A 17,399-nucleotide genomic window follows, 5' to 3' on the forward strand; every position below is an offset into this window, starting at 1 on the left:
AGAGATTGTTTTGGGTGTAGCCTGGCTTTTTTGTTTGTTTGTTTGTTTATAATTACCAAGGATTCTGCTGTGAGGCACTGGGTTAGAGGCAGTCTGTCACCAAGGACCCCTGGGAGGGAAGAAACCAGAGCAGCAGCGGCCAGTTGCCCAGGACAGTGATGGGGTGACCCAGCTGCCAAGGCCCTCCCTTGGGAGAGATGTATCACAATCTTGAGGTTGTCTGCCAACCTCTTAGAAGGCTCCGAAGACCCGCTTGACTTCCAGGAGCAAATGGAGCTCCAAAGAGCATCCTATAACCCAGGCTTTAAGTGGAGATACTTTCCACTTGCCAACACTCTGGCCTCTTCATGGGTGCATAGGTGGTTTCTATGGCTTAGAATGATCTTCCTTTTTCCTTTTTTCACCTGGACAGCTCCTGAAAGACTACCCTTGAATATCACCTCCTCCAGGAAGCTTTCCTTGATCTATACTCTCCAGAGATCTCTACACACATCACCAGTCTGGGTTAGATGGTTTTACCCTAACTGGGCCAATATGAGCTCCCAGTGTCATGACACTTGAGTCCTGCCTGCCTGTTCCCAGGAGCAGCTTGGGTGTACGGCTGAGTCAGGGACCTAGTCCAGGGTTTGACAGAGCAGCCTCAGGGAAGGTTTGCAGAGAGATCCATGCTTGCACCTGGGGGAAGCCTCCCCTGCCTTCCATAAGAACAGTGCAGATTCGGGGACCCGGTATCGAGCAGCCATCACTTGTAGGGTAATTTCGTGTGCAAGGGTGGTGCTTTGGTCTTTACAGGAGCGGCTCATTTAATCACCAGAACACTCCTGGCATGGAAGTTGTTACCCAGTTTCCCAGATGAGGAAACCAGAATACGAAGAAATTAAGTAAACTGCCCAGGATGAGAGGTACAGGCCCAGGCTCTGGAATCAGGTCCTAATCCCAGGTCCATGCTTCACTCACCATGTGGCCTTGGCAGGTCATGTTCTCAGCCTCATCTGCTCACCTATAAGAGGTCATGGGATTTACTTCCCAGGGTGAGGATTAAAGGGAAATCATGCACCAAAAAGCAATGTGTGGCCTAGTGCCTAAAAACTTCAGCTGTTACCATTTAAGACAGGAAGAAGGAAAGGCAAAGAATAGGTTAATTTTCCCCTCTTTATTTTGAGTTCAGAAAATAAAAGCTATCTCTTGGGCAGCTGCTCCAGTTTTGTCCAAAATAATTTATTTATCTGCCTTACGAAAAATACATTGGCAAGAGAAAAATCAAAGTCCTGTCGGAGCAGGCAAACTCTCCTCCCTTCTGATGGCTCCCCTGGGACCTTGCCAGAGAGTAGGGAGTTGGCTGAGCACCCCAAGCCCAGGGTGAATCCTAGAGGAAAAGGACTGGAAGTGGAGGACTGTCCTGAGTCCTCCTTGCCGTGGGGGCCGACCCAGCGGGCACCAAGGCACTTGGAAGCAAAGGCTGTAGGCAGAGGGGTGAGGGCTCTGTCCTGGGAGGACAAGGTAGGAGGTAGGGGACACTGAGGGCTGTCAGGGAGGAGCTACCAGCTCAGTCGGTCTCTGAGGCAAGGCTCCTGGGCCGAGGCTGAGGGGGCACAGCTGCGGGAGTGGGGCTCCTGCCTACAGCCTCAGGGGCCCCTCCATCCTCTGTGGCCACGCCCAGGTCCACCTGCGCAGGCGTGCTCAGACAGACTGGGTTGGGGGATGCTGGACCTGGGGAGGTCTGGCTGGGGGAGGCTGGTGAACGCCGGCTCTGGCGCCGGGCAGGCTGAGGAGGAGTGGGGGGCAATGGGGGTGGCACTGTGGGGGCCCGGAGGTTGCTGCCAACCATACGGCGGGGCAGAGCCCGGGGGGTCACAGGGCTGTCAGAGCCAGGGGGCAGGGTTGGGGCTGGAGGGGAGGAGCGGGTGCTGGAGACCTGGGGGGGTGGCATGGTGGGTCGGGCTGGTGCTGGGCGTTTGGCTGTAGAGGAAGGAAAGGGGCAGTAAGGTATCCATATAGCCTGCAGCAAATCCACCAAGCTCGTTCCTACCACGGGACCTTTGCACCTGCTGTTCCTGCTGCCAGGAACAGTTTCCATGGCTGGCTCCTCATCACTCAAGCCTCTCTACATGTCTCTTCACCCCCTCAGCTAGAGTACTCCCCTGCCCTGTCACAGCTTCCAGTTCTACTTTCTTCACAGGACTCTGTGCCCTCTGAAAAGATCTTGCCAGGTTTTATTTTGCTTGAATATTGCTTGTCTCCCCCACTAGAATGTAAACTAAGTGCAGCTATCTTATGTGCAGCTGGCTAGCACAGTGCTGGGCACGGAGCAGGTGTTCAGCACACTCCTATCGAATAAAGAAATGCTGCCCATTCTCCCGACACTTGGGTCTTGCTCAGCTGCTTTCAGAAGCCCACCAGAACCACCCCGCCCCAGCTCAGAGATCCCACTGAACAATTCTGATGTCCAGAGGCAGTCAAAGGGCTGGGTGGGGCCAGGAGGTCTGGACTCTGGTCCTAGCTCTGCCTCTACCCACTGGGGGATTTGCACAAATCACTTGCCTCCTGGGAACTCAGTTTTCTCATCAGTAAGATGGGATGAACCTCCTAGGGCTGAGGTAAGGACCAGCTCAGGGGACGCTGTGACAGTCCTTCGACTTATGCTCAACTGAGCAAATGTCTCACTTGTCCCTCATCCGAGAAAGGTGAACCATCCTACAGGAAGGTTCCCGTGCAACCCGCCAGCTCCTGCTGGTCTGGAGGCTCCTGCAGCTGCTCCGTCTACTGCGGGCTCTACACTGTTCTCCCAGGTGTAAAACCAGAGCCTCCTGGGCTGGGTGGGGCCTCCCAAGGGTCCTAGTCACCCAGGCCGACCCTGCACCTGAATCCCCGGCCTTTTCATCTACCTGGCTTTTGGGCAACTCAACAGGTGAGAGCTTGGAAGGGCTCAGAAGGAGGCCGCAGCACTACCAGCACTACCAGCTCTATGCCCTCGTTGTCCTGTGAGGACTCTGTTCTCCCTCTTTACTTTGTGACCTCTGGGCTTCTTGACCCCTGCGCCATGAGCCTGAGCCAGACAGCAGCATTTAATTGTCTAAACAGTCCTACAAGGTAGATGCAGTTATTGTCCACAGAGGGGGAAGCTGAGGCAAGGCGGTGAAGTCACCTGCCAAGGTCACAGAGCTGGACTCTGAACCCAGAGTGTTGGGCTGCAGACCTGGCTCTCAGCCACGTGGATTCCTGGCCTCCCCTGTCTGCCTGAAAACATGAGATGGCCTGGAGTGCCCACCCCGCCCGCCCTCTGCACCCCGTCCTCCCACAGCCAACTCACTCTTCCGAGCCATGTCTTCTGCTGGGGCAGCTGCCTCTGGGGGACTCCTGCTGACCTTGGGGGAGGCCGGTCTGGGGGGCGCCTCGGACTCTGTCCTGTGAGGGAAGGAGAGGGTCAGGGTCAAGCTTGACCATCTCCCAGATGTCTCCTGGAATCTTGGGGAGACTCCCAGCCAACAGACTGAGTTTAGGTCCTCTCCTTTGTGGCTAGGCCTGGGATCTGTCCCCAGGCTGCCCCCCTGCCCCCAAAACACTTTTGGCATTGTTCAAGGTTTGCTTCTACTGAGCCCTTGGCTGCTGTGTGATGCTGTGACAGTGTCTGTGGTTCCCGATGGGGCCAGGGCGGGGGTAGGAGGCGGGACCTCCCCTCTGCCTCAGCTCTCAGCCTCCTTATGTTCATTCCAGGATGCCCGGCCACTAGAAGCCAGAGAGTGGACAAGAAACAGAGGGGCTGCCCTGGCCCGCTAGCTGAGTTTGTTAGAGCATCGTCTTGATATGTCAAGGTTGTGGGTTTGATCCCCGGTCAGGGCACATACAAGCAACAACCAATGAATGCATGAATGAGTAGAACAAAAAGTGATATATATTTTTCTATCTCTCAAATCAATTAAAAAAAAAAAAAAAGAAGCAGCAGCAGAAGCAGAGGGGGAGACTCCCTGGCTTCCTCCAGGTCTCTGCCCAGTTGGCTCCTCTTCAGAAGGCCTTTCCAGACCCCATGGCTAAAGCTGTTCCCCCTCGTCCCCTGTCCTGCTCTGTTCTCCTTTGCAGCACGCACCCTGCCTGCCTTTATATTGACCTGTCTTTGGTGTCCTTATTGACTCTCTCCCCACCCCCGGAACACAGCCTCAAAGGGCAGCATTTGTCTGTCGTGCTCATCTGAGGAAGTACATGGTTTGGACCCCAGCAGCCTTTGACAACTGAACACTTGCTTGGTGTGGAGGCAGCACAGTACACGGCAGCCTTTCCAGATTTCAAAGACCCAAGAGATCCTGGAAGGTATTTACAAGTTCCCAAATAATCAGCTCTCTACTTCCCTCTGTCCTCAGAGCCTGAAACAGTGCCTGGCACATAGTAGGTGGTCAGTAAACAACCATATGATGGAACAGGAAACACATCAGAGGCTGAGAGGGACAGCACCTCAGAGCCTCCACTCCACCTGCTCCAAAGTGGGAAACCTGGTATTTGGGATGAAGGTACAATCCTTATATTTCCTAACATGCTGTTGGAAGCCCTGAGAGATGGTGCCTCAGGCTGGGCATCCTGGGGTCAGGACAGGGGCCATTCATATCTATGAGTCCTTACCTTTCCTTGGCAGCCACTGAGGCTGGGGCCAGGGCCGAGGCCATGGCTGGGGTGGGCACGGCCGTGGCTGAAAGCTCCTCAGAGGCCGGCCTGTCGCTGACCTTGTCCTGGGGGGCAGGGGCTGAGAACAGGCCTGACACGTTGAAGGTGACGTCTGCAGACGGAAGGGAGGAGGCCTTGCTGTCAGAGTCCCTGCCAGCCTCCCCTGCTCGGTCAGTGCCAGGGTCACGTTCCCTTTTCCCTGACATTATCTGGACCCCGTTTCACCTCCCCACTGCCATAGGAGCCTCACAACAATCCCGCGAAGCGGGCAGGATCACCCCCATTTTACAGGGGAGAGACTGAAGCTCAAAGTGGAGAAGTGACTTCCTCTAGGCCTCATGGGGCGTGTGGAGGGCTGCCGGGGACCGAGTCGGGCACCGAGGGCACGGAGGGGCATGCGGGCAGGAGCTTCACCTTCGGGGAAGAGGGTGTCTGCGTTCTGTATCAGAGCCTCCACCACGCCCACCACCTGGATGGACGACACCGAGGCTGCATCCAGCTGGGCCTGGTCCCTGGGACACAGGGAGAGACAGTGAGTCACCACTGAGCAATACCTTAGTGGCCCCCACTCTGTCTGGCCCTGTGCTGGCCACAGGGAACACAAGGATCAATGACATCAAGTCCCTGTTCTTCAAAGCTCACAGACTCCGCGTGCATGGCAGACACATTGCGCACACACCGAGTGTTCCCTTCCTTCACACATGACAGGCATCACCAGTGGGTCATGGCGCCTTCCCTCACAGCTCTGGATCTAGGCGGCCTCTACCAAGTAACTGCACTCAGCAAATGTATGATATCCTTTTGCCATCCATGGCCAGATGAATGGTACTGACCCCTCACGTGCGACAGCACTCTACAGTTTATAAAGCATTCTTCCATTCATTCTCTCATTTAATTCCCAAAGCAGAAATCCTCAGACTTGGTATAATTCCTGATTTACAGATGAGGAAACAGAGGGTGAAAGAGGACTTCCCCAGGCTCATCGCTGGAAGGTGGAGGAGGGGCTAGAGCCAGATCCTGGGCTCCCAGCCTTCCAAGCACCCCATTATCTCCATTACCCAGAATACTGTCCCCAAAGTCCTGTGGGCCCATGATCTCTTTGGGCCGCCCTTCACGGCAGCCTTGAGGATACGAGCTGCTCAGCCCATCCCAAGGATGAGGGAACCGAGGCCCAGGAGAAAGACAAAGAACAGAGAGTCGGGGTGGGGACTGCCACCTCCTCCCACCTGTGACCCCTCACCCTTCTTTCTCAGGTGGCCACAGCAGGTTGGGCCCCAGGACGATGGCGATGTTGCTAGGTGTCATTTTGTTCACCTCTTGCTCCTCAGCCAGACGAGCCAGGAACTTCAGCAGGTACCTGCGGAGGCGAGAGGTGGGCTTGGGCCATGGGCGAGGCATCAGGCCACAAACACGCATCAATGCCCCCCTGAGGCCCAAGGCTTTCCTGGCTCAGGGCTTCCAAAATGAGGCCAAGACAGCACACAGGCTAGTTTGAAAATTTTAAATTAGCTAAAATAGTTAAATTAGCTGACCTACTGAGTGCACCTATTTATCAGACACTGAGCCAGGTGAGACTCTCCCAGCCACCCTACGGGGTAGGGATTGTCTGCATGTTCTAGCCTAGGCACAGAGAGGTCAGTTCGCCTGCTCAGGGCAACAGGAAGGCACAGGTGGGATTTGAAGCCAGGTGGTGTGGCTTCAAGGATTCAAGGTATGTGTCTAGTTCAATGTCTGGTATTAAAAAACATGACTGCACAGAGCTTGCTTTGGCAGCACATATACTAAAATGGAAATGATACAGAAATTAGCACGGCAGCATGGCCCTTGCGCAAGGATGACACGCACATTTATGAAGCGTTCCATATTTAAAACAAAAATAATAATAAAGAATAAAAATAGACTAGTACATCTAAGCTCTGTCTTCAGAAATATCGCTTACCACAGGGAGGCAGGACTCAAACCCAGACCCCAGATCCTGTCAGGGCCTGGTTTCGAGGCGGCCTGGGGGCAAGCTTGGGGCTCACCTGAGGTTATTGAAGTTCTCTTGGGGCAGGCGGCTGCACACCTCTTGGAGAGCCTCCAGCCGGGCTCCGGGCTCCTTCAGGCTGGAGAGGGGGACAGACCTGGTGAGCCAGCCCAGGGTAGCGCCTCTACAGCCTCCTCTTCCCAGGACCCCCAACCCCCAACCTCACCTGGCTGCCCTCATCCAATCGTCATAGAGGTCAAAGGTCATCAGGGGCTCCGGCAGCTCCCGCAGATAGGACTTGAGGGCACCTGAGGTGGTGGTGTGGCTCAGACGTAGCAGCCCAAGCCTGCACCGTCACCCCAGTGCCGGTTCTCTCCACCCGCCAGGAGCCCCTGGCCCTTGTTCACACTAACGTGTCCAGGTCTATCATTCCTGGGCCGTGGGCCCTTTAGAGGAAATGATGAAGGCCAGTGATCTCGTTCTCAGAAAAGCGTACACACATATCCGGGGGTTCATCACAAGCCCCACTTTAAGGACTCCTATGTCTCCTCAGCAGATTATCAGGCCTTAAATCAAACTCATGGCATCATTTCAGGCAGCTGTGGTGAAGAGATCTGAGGGGTGACCCCCCACCCCCACCCAGGGCACCTTGGAGCAGGCACCTGCCACGGCATGGGGGTCAGAGGAAAACTCCTGCAGGCTGCGGGGGTCCGAGGCCATCGTCTGCTTGAGGCGCTTCAGAACTGAGGCCCCAGCGGCCAGACGGAAGAGGCCCTGGAGTGCGAGAGGGACCAGGTGGGGTCATAGAGGGGTGGGTGGGACAGGACACCCTGGCCAGAAGGCCCCGCCTCACTCAGGGCTTGGGGCAGGCAGCTGGCCCTCACTGGGCCTGTGTCCCCACCAGTCTGGCTGGTAGAGGGGACACCAGGGTCCACGGATCCTCTCAACTCACAGGGTCTTGAATTCCGAGTACAGGGGGGTGTCTGGGAGGGGTTGTGAAAAGTCATGGGGCACCAGGCATCTGGTTTGGAAAGGATGGGAGAAAGGGGACTGTGGAGAAGCCTCAGTCTTTGAGTTGTTCCACCTCCTAGGGGTCTGTCCTTGGGCAAGGGGCCGATGGACTAGGAACACTGAGGTGCAAAGGACAGGTGAGGGCAGCATGCAGCAGTGACTGCACCTGAGTCCCTGGCTTCACCGCCACCTTCTCATGTGCCACTGGGTCCATCTACCTCTTGACCTCCGTCTCCCCTTATAAAATGGAGCCACTGAGGGCTCCCTCCAAGGGTTACTGGGATAACTAAACTCCTCAATGCAAAGGGTTTACAGCACAGTGCCTGGCCCACAGGGGCATCACTAAGTGGGAGGAGGTGTCACGTCAGCAGCGGGAGGCCATGCCTTCACCTGGGACCTGTGCGCTAAGGGAGGGGTTACGGCACAGCAAGGGCAGCATGGGGCAGGTTTGGGACCGACTGAGGGCCACGTTGCTCCTTCCCTTCCAGCCCCCAGGGGTCCCACCTCCTCCTTCACGCCCTCAGAAAGCAGCATCAGGACGCAGGCCTCGATGGGCAGGGCGATGTCCTGGCCCAGCTCTTGCAGGTGAACTCCCAGTGACACCCCATACACCCTGGAGAAGGGGGTGGCCGTCATCGAGGGGGAGGGGTCTGCAGGGATGAGACAGGTCAGCGGCCCAAGGTCTTCCCACCCATGAGCAGCCAGGGGCACACCCCTGACATCCTCAAGGAACTACTGCTTTGGCCAATGGTACTGCCTCCCCACCGACCACCCATGCCTCACATCCTGAGATCATCCAACCCATCTCTCGAGTCGGCCCAGTCCCACGGCTTCCACCCCAGTTCAGGCCACCATCACCTTTCTTTGGCCTCCTAAGAGGTCTCCTGGCTCCAGTCCTGTCCTCCCCCACCCCGTGCAGCAGCCGGAGCAATCTCTCTGCCACCGATCTCATCGGCCCCTCCCCTGCTCAGAACTCAGCTGTGGCTCCCTACTGCGTTTCAGGATGGAGCGCAAGCTTCTAAACATGCCTGAGCACGTGGGGGGCAGGAATGTGGGGTCGGGGGCCCATCTGCGTCCCCACCTGCTTGGCTGTGGTTCTCCCTCAGCTCAACCAGGGCTGCGTCCAGCGAGCTCAGAGACTTGCGATGGTAATCGGCCTGAATCTCCATGAGCTGAGGGGACAAGGGGACACCCCCGGGGAAAGTGAGGGAAACTGAGCCTTCCCTCCCACCATCTCACAGAGACCCTCTGGCTCTGGTGTCTACCCCTGAACTCTGGGTGGCTGGAGTCCAGTCTTAGACTCACGTTTATGAAGTAGTTGGCATATGTGTCCTCTTTAGTGGCAAAGTGGTACAGGTCGGCCAAATACTCATCCTTGGGGAAGAGAGGAAGGAGGGCTTGTATCAATGAGGCTGGGACCCAGAGGGTAAGCTGAGGCCCAGAGAGGTTATGACTTGCCCAAGCTGCATGTGAGGGGTCTCAGCCAGCTCTGCTCTCTCTGCCAAGGTCTGCACTTGGGGACAGCCCACAGGAAGCCCATCTGAACTTGGGGGGTTTCTGCGACTTGGCCTCTAGTCCTCACCTCCGTGTCCCCATGTCCTTTGCACAGTGTCTTGGGTTATATACCATTCATTCACTCACACTTCATTCATTCACTTAGCAAGTACATCAAGACCCTGGTGAATGCCACCTCGATGAGCTTCAGGTTCCTTATCTATGAAGTGAGAACAGTCCCCACCTCACCACCCCCACACATCCAGGGAACCCCAGGTGCCCCGTCACCTTGCACTGTTGCACCTTCCGCTTCAGCTCCTCCTCCTCCTCCTTCAGCATGTCCACCTTGTTGGCTGTTGCTGTATGGCTGTCTGAGTTCTTAGCTGCCTGGCTGAGCCTGGGGATGATCCCAAAGTGGGGTGGTCACTGCTTGCATTGTATGTCCAAAGTCAGGTGCCCCCTCCACAAGCCTAACCACACAGGACTCTGGGGTTTAGAGATGCGAATCCCTGACCACACAGGATTCTGGGATTTATAGATGCAAATCCCAGAGTTCTGGGGGCCTGGGCCCTGAGTGCTTTGGGGGCGCCACCTGGTGGTGGGCTTGGTGGTCACAACCACCCAATCCAGAGTAAGAGCTTGGGAGGACTTTTTATGGCTATTTTAGGTTTTGGGGTCACCCCCAGCTGGCATAAGCACGTGCACACACATGTGCCCTAACATATGTGTTCCCAAGGACCGGATGTGTGCACAAGTACACATTCTGTACCCAGGGGGCCCTGCAGTGTCCCAGTGTGGGAAGGGCCTTGAAGCGCTCTGGCCACCTCTGTGGTCTGACCCAGGCATAGACCCCACCCAGGTGCTGTGGCTCCCACCTGCTCTTGAGGGCATTCCAGTCTGACACCAGCTTCTGCAGGCTTTTCTTGTGCTTGAGGATGGCTGGCAGCTCCTCCTAAGGGCAGGCATGGGAAGGGAGGGGTGAGTGGGCTGGGGTGGTGGGAACTAGGGACTGGGGGAGCTGGGGGCAGGGGCCAGGGTCACCTCACTCAGCCTGCTGAGAGGCTGCAGGACTTCCCTCTCCAAGTTCATCTCAAACTCAGCTAGGATGCGAGCCAGCTGGTTCTGAATGGCACAGCTCATCTCCAGGGCCTTCCTGTGGACAGAGAACCCTGTGGACCCAGGCTCCCAGAGCCCCTGGCCCCAATCTGGAAAGGCTGGGCGCAGCTTCCTCACTCCCCATCACCTCCTGCTCTTTTTATCAATCCTTTGCCCTTGCTAAGACCGACACCCTCCCAGGCCTGGCTGCCCTCACTGACCGGGACACTGACCCCAGCCAGCCCAGACGCTCTCCCCAGCCTGGCCATCCTTCCACTGTGGCCGCCCTTCCTGCCCTGGACCCCCTTCCAATCCAGATCCCTCCCTGGCCTCTCCAGGTGAAGGCTGAGGCCCCTGTCCGTGCTCACCCCATGCTGGAATCGGGGTCCAGCTCCTTGAAGCTCTCGGCCATCGTGGTGGACAGAGCCATGAGAGGCAGCTTCTTCTGCAGGGAGGGGCAGGGCCAACTGTGAGCATGAGAGCCCTTACTTGCCTGCTGGGCCTCCTTTCACCCGCTCTTGGTGCGTCCCTTGGAGGCAGAACCCCACCAAGGTACTGGGTGTGGACAGGTGGGGAGGGAACCCAGGTGGGTCACAGTGGCAGGTGAGAGTGGAACCAGGATGATGACAAGGCAGGGTGGGGGTGACCTCTTCCTGAGACCATGTAAAGAGCTCCTATCCCTCTGAGGCCCCCTTTCCCACTCCCAGAAGCCACCTGATTGGGGGGAAGGAATGACCAAATGAAATCCCACACTAGAAAACTAAAATAGAAAGGCATGGAGTTGACCAAGGTCACACAGCTGAAAGGAAAATGGAGGAGCTGGGAATAGGCCTCAAAGTGGGCTCCTCCCTGCCCCAGGGCACATGTAGCTGATATAGCCACTGTGAAGCTCAAAAGCTCCATGGCTGCTACTACTCCCCCTTTTCCACCAGAGCTCTGGCCACACGGAATTGCCGACTGATTCCAAAACATGCCCAACTCATTCCCACCTAGAGTTACAGAGAGCACCAGCTTTGGTCAGATGGATCAAGGCTCAAATCTCAGTTTTGCCACTTATTAGCTTGTGTGACCTTGAATGAGTCACTTTACCTCTTAAGTACAAGTGCTAATAAAGGCAGTCTCCTCCTAGCATTGTTGTCAGCACTGAGTGAGGCAATGCATTGACACATCTTAGCAACAGACTAACAGTACATAAACCCTGCCTGTTGATTAATACCAGTGAGTATCACTCAAAATTTAGCTCTAATGCCACTTCCTTCAGGAAGCCCTCACAGACTGCTCCAGTTGAGAGGGCCTACTCCATTCTAAGAGCTGCTGGACAGAAAAGTTCAAGTGTAGTCAGAGGCCTGGCCTTGGCTCAGGAGATTGGTGCAGAGAAGGGGGTGTGGTCAAGAAGAGAATGGGGAAGACATAGGGCCTCATGAGTAGGGTGCCCGGGTGCCTTGGGACAGAGCAGTCTTTACCAGCTTGGGGCCAGAAGTTCAGACTGGAAGGGAGACCCAGTCCTGACATTATTTCCCATTGGATGGAGGTGTCCTGCCCAGGTCCGCTCCTGCCTGGGACCCCCACTCACCACTCGCTTGTCCATATCAGTCCCGCTCTGGCCCTGCAGACAGGCCTGCAGTCGCTTGTGGACACTGTGGGCTGCTCGCTTGGCTGGCTCCAGCCGCTGCTCCACCTGGGAGGGGCATGGGGATTAGGGATCCCAGAAGGCTGTCGTCGTCCCTCCCACTGCCCTTTCTCCCTCACCTTTCTCTTCCCCCCTCCTGGGGACCCTATGGCCAACCGCTTGGGGAATGACTCAACGGAGGCCCCTAACTGGCATCCCCGCCCGGCCCTCTGTTGACAGCCTGCATAGACCTGCCTTGCCACCCACAGCTGGCCCAGGCATGTACCTGCTGGAGGTCCTCACCCAGGAACTCGGCAGTCTCCGGGGTGCTGTGAGGGGGATGGGTTGGAGGGGGGAGAGCTTCTGTTGAGTTGGCCCAGGTTAGGAAACCCCCTGCCCCCCAACAAGGTGCCTGGACCCCAGGTGCTTCCAGCACCCCTCCCAGTTGGGGCCCGCCCTGGGTGGCCCGCCTGCCTCATCCCAGTCGGAGCACATTCCATGGGGATGGCAATAGGATACATGAATGGCTTTTCCTCCTCCACCCAGGGCTGAGTCCCAAAGGAGAGTGGATGAAACCAAAGAGAAGACTGGGGTGGGGGGGAGCACCCCAGCGTCCAGCCTCTCTCTTCTGCGGACCTGAGGAGAGGAGGCCTGGGCTGGCCCTGAGAACGGGAAGTGTGTGAGCTCAGGCTCTGGGGCTGTCAGTCACACAGGACTCTGGACTGTAGCGGTGGAGAGGCCCTGGGCCCCTGCCCAGGGACACGTGGGGACACGGGCCCAGAGCAAGGTAGCCTGACTGCCCAGGCCCACAAAGGCATCTGTGCCAGTGTGAGACTAGAACCAGGTTCTCCTGGGCCCAGAGATGGGAAACTCCCAAGGCAGGGGTAAGAGAAGAGAGGAGAGCTGGGGGAGCTCCCCTAACTTCCGGCCTCCACTCCACCAACTCGGGGGCTGGGCGTGGGAACAGGGAGGCCTGGGGATGTTTCCACCTGAGTCTGGGAAAGCAGAAGCAGGACAGAGAAGCAGGCCTCTGCGCTGGGGGGAGCGGGGCACACAACGGGACGGGAACAGGCCCCTCCCACCATGCCAGGAACCAGTCTCTCCTCCCGCAAGATCTGGGGCCCGGACTGACCCTCTCCCCCCAGACAACCAGAGATGGTTAACTGTCCCCATTGTACAGAGGGGACAAGTGAGGCCAGAGAGGAGCATTCACTCTGAGGCCCAAGGAGGCAGAGAAGACTCAGCATCTTTGATCCTCCCCACACCCCACTCCAATCAGGGGTGGCGGGTGCTCCTTCCCCCCAAAGCCAGCGCCTCTCCCCCCTGCTCTGGCTGGGAGGCGAGGGTGGCATTCAGAGGGGAGGAAGAGCGGTAGGACTCTAGTCAGAGGGTGGCTGTCCAGCTATCTCCAGCCTCCCCCACTCCTCCACCTTCCCTCGGGTCATGCGGGGGTGAGCGTGGAGCTGGAAGGAACGGGGTGGACACTCACCGTCCCAAGCTGCCCGTGTGGGCCAGCTGCCGCATGCGATACAGCTGCCTCTTCATCATCTTGGGAGCGGGCTGGCGGCTGCGGGGTCACGGTGGGGGTCGAGGGTCGGCAGCCCCCGGCCCAGCCTGCCTCTGCCCGCAGCGCTCTCCCCCGGGTTGGGTGGGCGGCGCTCTCTGCTTCCTGGGCCAGCGCGCTCCCGCTCGCGCTCGCGCCCGCCTCCCGCTCGCGGCTCCGCCCCCGGACCCCAGGTCACTCCTCTCTCCCAAGTTTGGGTTCTTGCTCTCCCCGTCTTCCGGGCTCCCCGCGGGCTGCTGGCCGTCCCGGAGAGTGTAGGGCCGCGGGCCGCGGGCCGGCCACAGGTGGTGTGCGCGGCTCCTCCCTGTCCGCCTCGCCCAGCTGTGGTGGCGGGAAGCAGGTAAGCCCTGCCACCGCGCCTGCCCCAGGTTCCTGCCCCACCCACCGGCCTGCCTGACCTGGGTACAAATAACCTTTGCACCCCTCTCCAAGGCGAAAGAGGGCTCCGTGCTTGACACAGAGGCCAAGGACAGGCCCTCCTGACCCGTACTGGCGCATCTGGGTCTGCCAAAGGATGCTGCCCTGGACTCCCTTCCTCTTGGCCTGCTCCCTGCTGGACTATTGGCTGGGGCTTTGACTTTCTGCAGCCACTCTGCTGTGTGCCCTTGGACAAGTCCCTGGAACTCTGGACTTGCCTTTAATGGCCTGATGGGGCAGCTGCCCTGGCCCTGTCTGACCCAAAGAGCAGACGCGACACCTCTCTGCCTGTTCCTCTAGCATCCACGCTCCTGCTCCATCACCCCTTTAAAGGGGGTGTCCGCCACTCTCCAGCCACAGCAAACGCTTCCAGAGCAGTTCCCTGTCACCCTGCTCTCCCCCAGCCCCAGCACTGGCATTTCCCTCCATCTGCCAAGCCCCTTCTCCCGGGAAACCTCCCCAGTCTCTGCCCTTCCTTCTTTTAAGTCTGTGATGTGGGTGCTGCTGTTTCCCCAAACTCAGCAGTAGTTCTCTTCGGTTCTCTATACAGTCGGTGCTCCATAACTGCTAGTTAATGCAAGATGAGAGCCTTTGGGAAACAGTAGGCTCTCCTTACTCTGAGCATCTGCACCCCTTCGGCACCAGGAGCCCCAGGGACCGGGGAAGAGGGAGGGGCGTAGGGTGGGGTCCTGCTACATGCACTACACTGGGCTTGCTGGAGTTTCAGTTCAGTCTGAGGATTACTTGAGCGCTTACTTGTGTTGGTGGGCAGACCAGGCACTGCGCTAGGGCAGGACCTCAGCCGCAGGCATCTCAGGGTTCCACTGCCCAGCTCAGGGCCTGGCTCACAGTGGGCACTTGCTGGACTCTGACTGCCTCTCCGCTCCCCAGAGGGAGAGCCAGGCAGGCCCCAGAGGGGTGGGGAAGGGTGGAGAATGAAACCCCCAGCTGCTTAAACCAGAGGTTCCCACCTGAGCGGAATCCTGGCCAGAAGTTGGGGAGCTCCTGGATTGAAGGCTCAGGCCAGGGTGAGGAGATCCCAGGCAAGGTGCCCTTGCCTACCTCCCTCCCTGCAACTGGAAGGCTCCTAGGGGGGATTCTAGAAATGGGGCAGGGCTTGAAGAATGCCTCCATGGAGGGAGACACCAGAGTCCAGTGTAGACCTGGCTTCTTAAAATGTGGGGCTGGGGTTGCAAAGCCTGGGGTCCAGTCCTGTCCTCTCCTCTTTCCTCACTGACCAGAACCCGGAACTTTGTGGTGGCTGTTTCCCGTCTCTGCAACGGGAACAACGTAAGTGCACAATTAGGAAACGGCAGACTCCCAAGCCAGCAGCTTGACACCAGGTTACCACCATCCTGCCATCTGGGAAATCTACAGGCTGCATGGTGTCTCCACCCCGTTTCAGCCCCACCTGCAGCCCACACTACACTGGGTCTAAGCTTGTCCACTTTCCCTCCCAGCTGTTCTGAAGGTCCCTCAGGATAGGGCCCAGCTTCTATTGAATACTGCTGTCCCTCCCAGATTTGCCCAGGCCTGAGTTCCAGCTCTAGCCTGGGGAGGGGTCAGTCCATGTGGGTTGTAGCAACAGCCGCTGTGGAGACACCCTGAGCCACGTAATCAAGCCACTTGAGCTCCAGGCTCCCTAACAGTCAGACTTAAGAGTCTCTGCAAGAAAGGCACCTGGCTCTTCTGTCTGGCCTGGGTAGGCGGGGGGTACATATTAGACTGTAGTTAAGCTCAAGCACACTTCAATGTTGAATCATAAAAGGCTGGAAGCCCCAAAGGTTGGATCATAAGCTGTTCCTTCAAAAGATATTGTAACCTGAGATTTTTGGACTTACAAGTTTCTATCAGTGGACATTAAGATTGTAGTGTTAGAATAGCAAACACAGAAGGGGGACCTCAGAAGCCACCTGTCAACCCTATTTCAATCACAAGGCATTTCACACTGCACTGCAAAGGCTTGTTGACCTTGCTGGGTCCCCTCTTAAGGAGGGCCTGGGTCCTGTGTGACTCATGCCGAAGCCTCTGGGGCCTAGCAATGTGCCACTGTCACAGGAGCTCAAAAAACGCAGCTCACTTGAATCACAAGTAAAGATCAATGCACACTTATTTCTAGCCCCGAAGACAGCAAGCACGGAGCTGAAGGGTGTGGATGGAGCCAGCTTGCCAGCCTCAGCCTCTCACTAGCAGGGTGACCTTGGGTGAGGCAGTTTACCTCTCTGAGCCTCAGTGTCCTCTTTGGGGAAGTGGGACTAATAATAGCATCTACCTGTTGTGAGGGTTGAATGAGTTAATATGTAAAATACTAAGAACAGTGCCTGGCCCTGTTTCTTATTCAGCCTGCAAAGTCAGGAATGCAAAAACCCTTTACCCCCATTCCTGCCTCAGCTGCCCTCTAGATGTGTCCTGCTGCCTTGGGACAATGGCACGGAGTGTCAGGTGCTTTATTTAGCACATCCTCCAGCCAGGTTGGTATTGTTGTTTCTATTTAACAGGTGAACAGACTGAGGTTCCTGGCCCAGGGTTCCTAGCTGCCTAAGTGGTCAAGGCCAAGTTAGAAAGCAGATCTCTGAAGCCCCCATGTGCTCTCTTGCTGTGCCCGAGGGCACTGCCTGGAGACCCAGGAATGCTGGTCCCTGCCACCGCCTACATCCCCCGTGGCTGCCGAGGAGTCCAGAGGCCTCAGTACAGGTTGTCTGAGAAATCCTGACAGTCTGCTAAGTGTCTGCTGGTGAGGCTGTAGCAGGATGTGGCAGGGAGGCCAGTGGCTGGGGGTCAAGCCGTGGTAGCAGGGGTCAGCTGTGGGGCCTCAGGGCTGAGCAAGAATATCCCTTTTTAGACACTTTGACATGTTGCTTGTTTGTGGCCTGCCAGTGTGCAGTGTGATTTCTGGGGCCCTGAAGACTTCCTTGCCTCCTATTCAAGTCAAAAGTCCTTCCCGGGAAACCCTGCGGTGGGGCTGAGGCACAATCTTCATGGCCCTAAAGGACCTGTGCCCTTAACCCCAGTGGCAGAGCGCGGCAGCCAACAGAGGGCTCAGTGTGTGTGTGTTCACGCATATACACGCGTGAGTAAGCTCAAGAGGCTGGTGGCAACTGTTTGGGCCCTAAAATGGGGACAATACCAATGTCACTGGAGGATGTGCTAAAATACATGACAATAAGTGGCCTTTATATTCAATACACTCCCTCACTCCCTGAGCCTCAGGTTCCCCTTCCACAGGGCAGTTGCGAGCATTAAGGGAGAAGTTGGATGCAGCAGGTCCAGTACACTGTCAGGCCCAGGGCTGGCTCCTGGCACCTGCCTGGCTGTGCCTGTGCCCTAGCCAAGAGGCCCACAGAGACTGGGGGCAGGGGCATCAAGAGGACAGGAGGACAGGCTCCCCAGGCAAGCAGTGGCCTGTTTCTCTTGGCTTGCCATGAACAGACGAGCAGTGTGCTGCGGTTGCTAAAAAAAAAAAAAAAAAACCAAAAAACAGGCGGCTGTCTCGGGCCGCACAAATAGTAAGTGGAAGTGTGGCTTCAAGCTCTGGGAAGTCCCAGTGCTTCTGGGGTAGTGGTGGGGGGTTGCCCTTCGAGAGGCAGAGC

At 57.2% G+C, this 17,399-nt stretch overlaps 1 protein-coding gene and 1 non-coding gene across 2 annotated transcripts; one reads left to right on the forward strand and one right to left on the reverse strand.

Annotated features, from left to right (window-relative positions):
• Positions 1-1,462: 1,462 nt before the first annotated feature.
• Positions 1,463-15,364, reverse strand: SH3BP1 (SH3 domain binding protein 1). Its single transcript, XM_090272469.1, has 18 exons — positions 13,318-15,364; positions 12,115-12,157; positions 11,793-11,897; positions 10,588-10,664; positions 10,166-10,277; positions 10,000-10,076; positions 9,413-9,521; positions 8,936-9,004; positions 8,712-8,802; positions 8,135-8,280; positions 7,282-7,393; positions 6,846-6,927; positions 6,678-6,758; positions 5,894-6,010; positions 5,068-5,165; positions 4,612-4,765; positions 3,311-3,405; positions 1,463-1,959 (listed from the first exon to the last, which is right to left on the reverse strand). Exons 1-18 carry the CDS (start codon positions 13,374-13,376, stop codon positions 1,547-1,549), a joined length of 2,040 nt encoding a protein of 679 aa, XP_090128595.1. The 5' UTR covers positions 13,377-15,364; the 3' UTR covers positions 1,463-1,546.
• LOC150011055 (U6 spliceosomal RNA) lies at positions 6,411-6,522 on the forward strand. The gene has a single exon (XR_016510921.1). It is a non-coding gene; the product is annotated as a U6 spliceosomal RNA (small nuclear RNA).
• Positions 15,365-17,399: the final 2,035 nt, after the last annotated feature.

The sequence above is a fragment of the Furipterus horrens genome, unplaced genomic scaffold, assembly GCF_987537825.1.
Source record: "Furipterus horrens unplaced genomic scaffold, mFurHor1.1.pri manual_scaffold_4, whole genome shotgun sequence".
NCBI lineage: Eukaryota > Metazoa > Chordata > Mammalia > Chiroptera > Furipteridae > Furipterus > Furipterus horrens.

Excerpts from the sequence above, each read along its gene's own strand:
- SH3BP1 (XM_090272469.1), bottom strand. The coding sequence starts at position 13,376 with ATGATGAAGAGGCAGCTGTATCGCATGCGGCAGCTGGCCCACACGGGC. Across the intron at positions 9,005-9,412 it reads GGAAGGTGCAACAGTGCAAG|GATGAGTATTTGGCCGACCT; the intron begins GTGACGGGGCAC and ends CTCTTCCCCAAG. Across the intron at positions 7,394-8,134 it reads CTGAGGGCGTGAAGGAGGAG|GGCCTCTTCCGTCTGGCCGC; the intron begins GTGGGACCCCTG and ends CTCGCACTCCAG.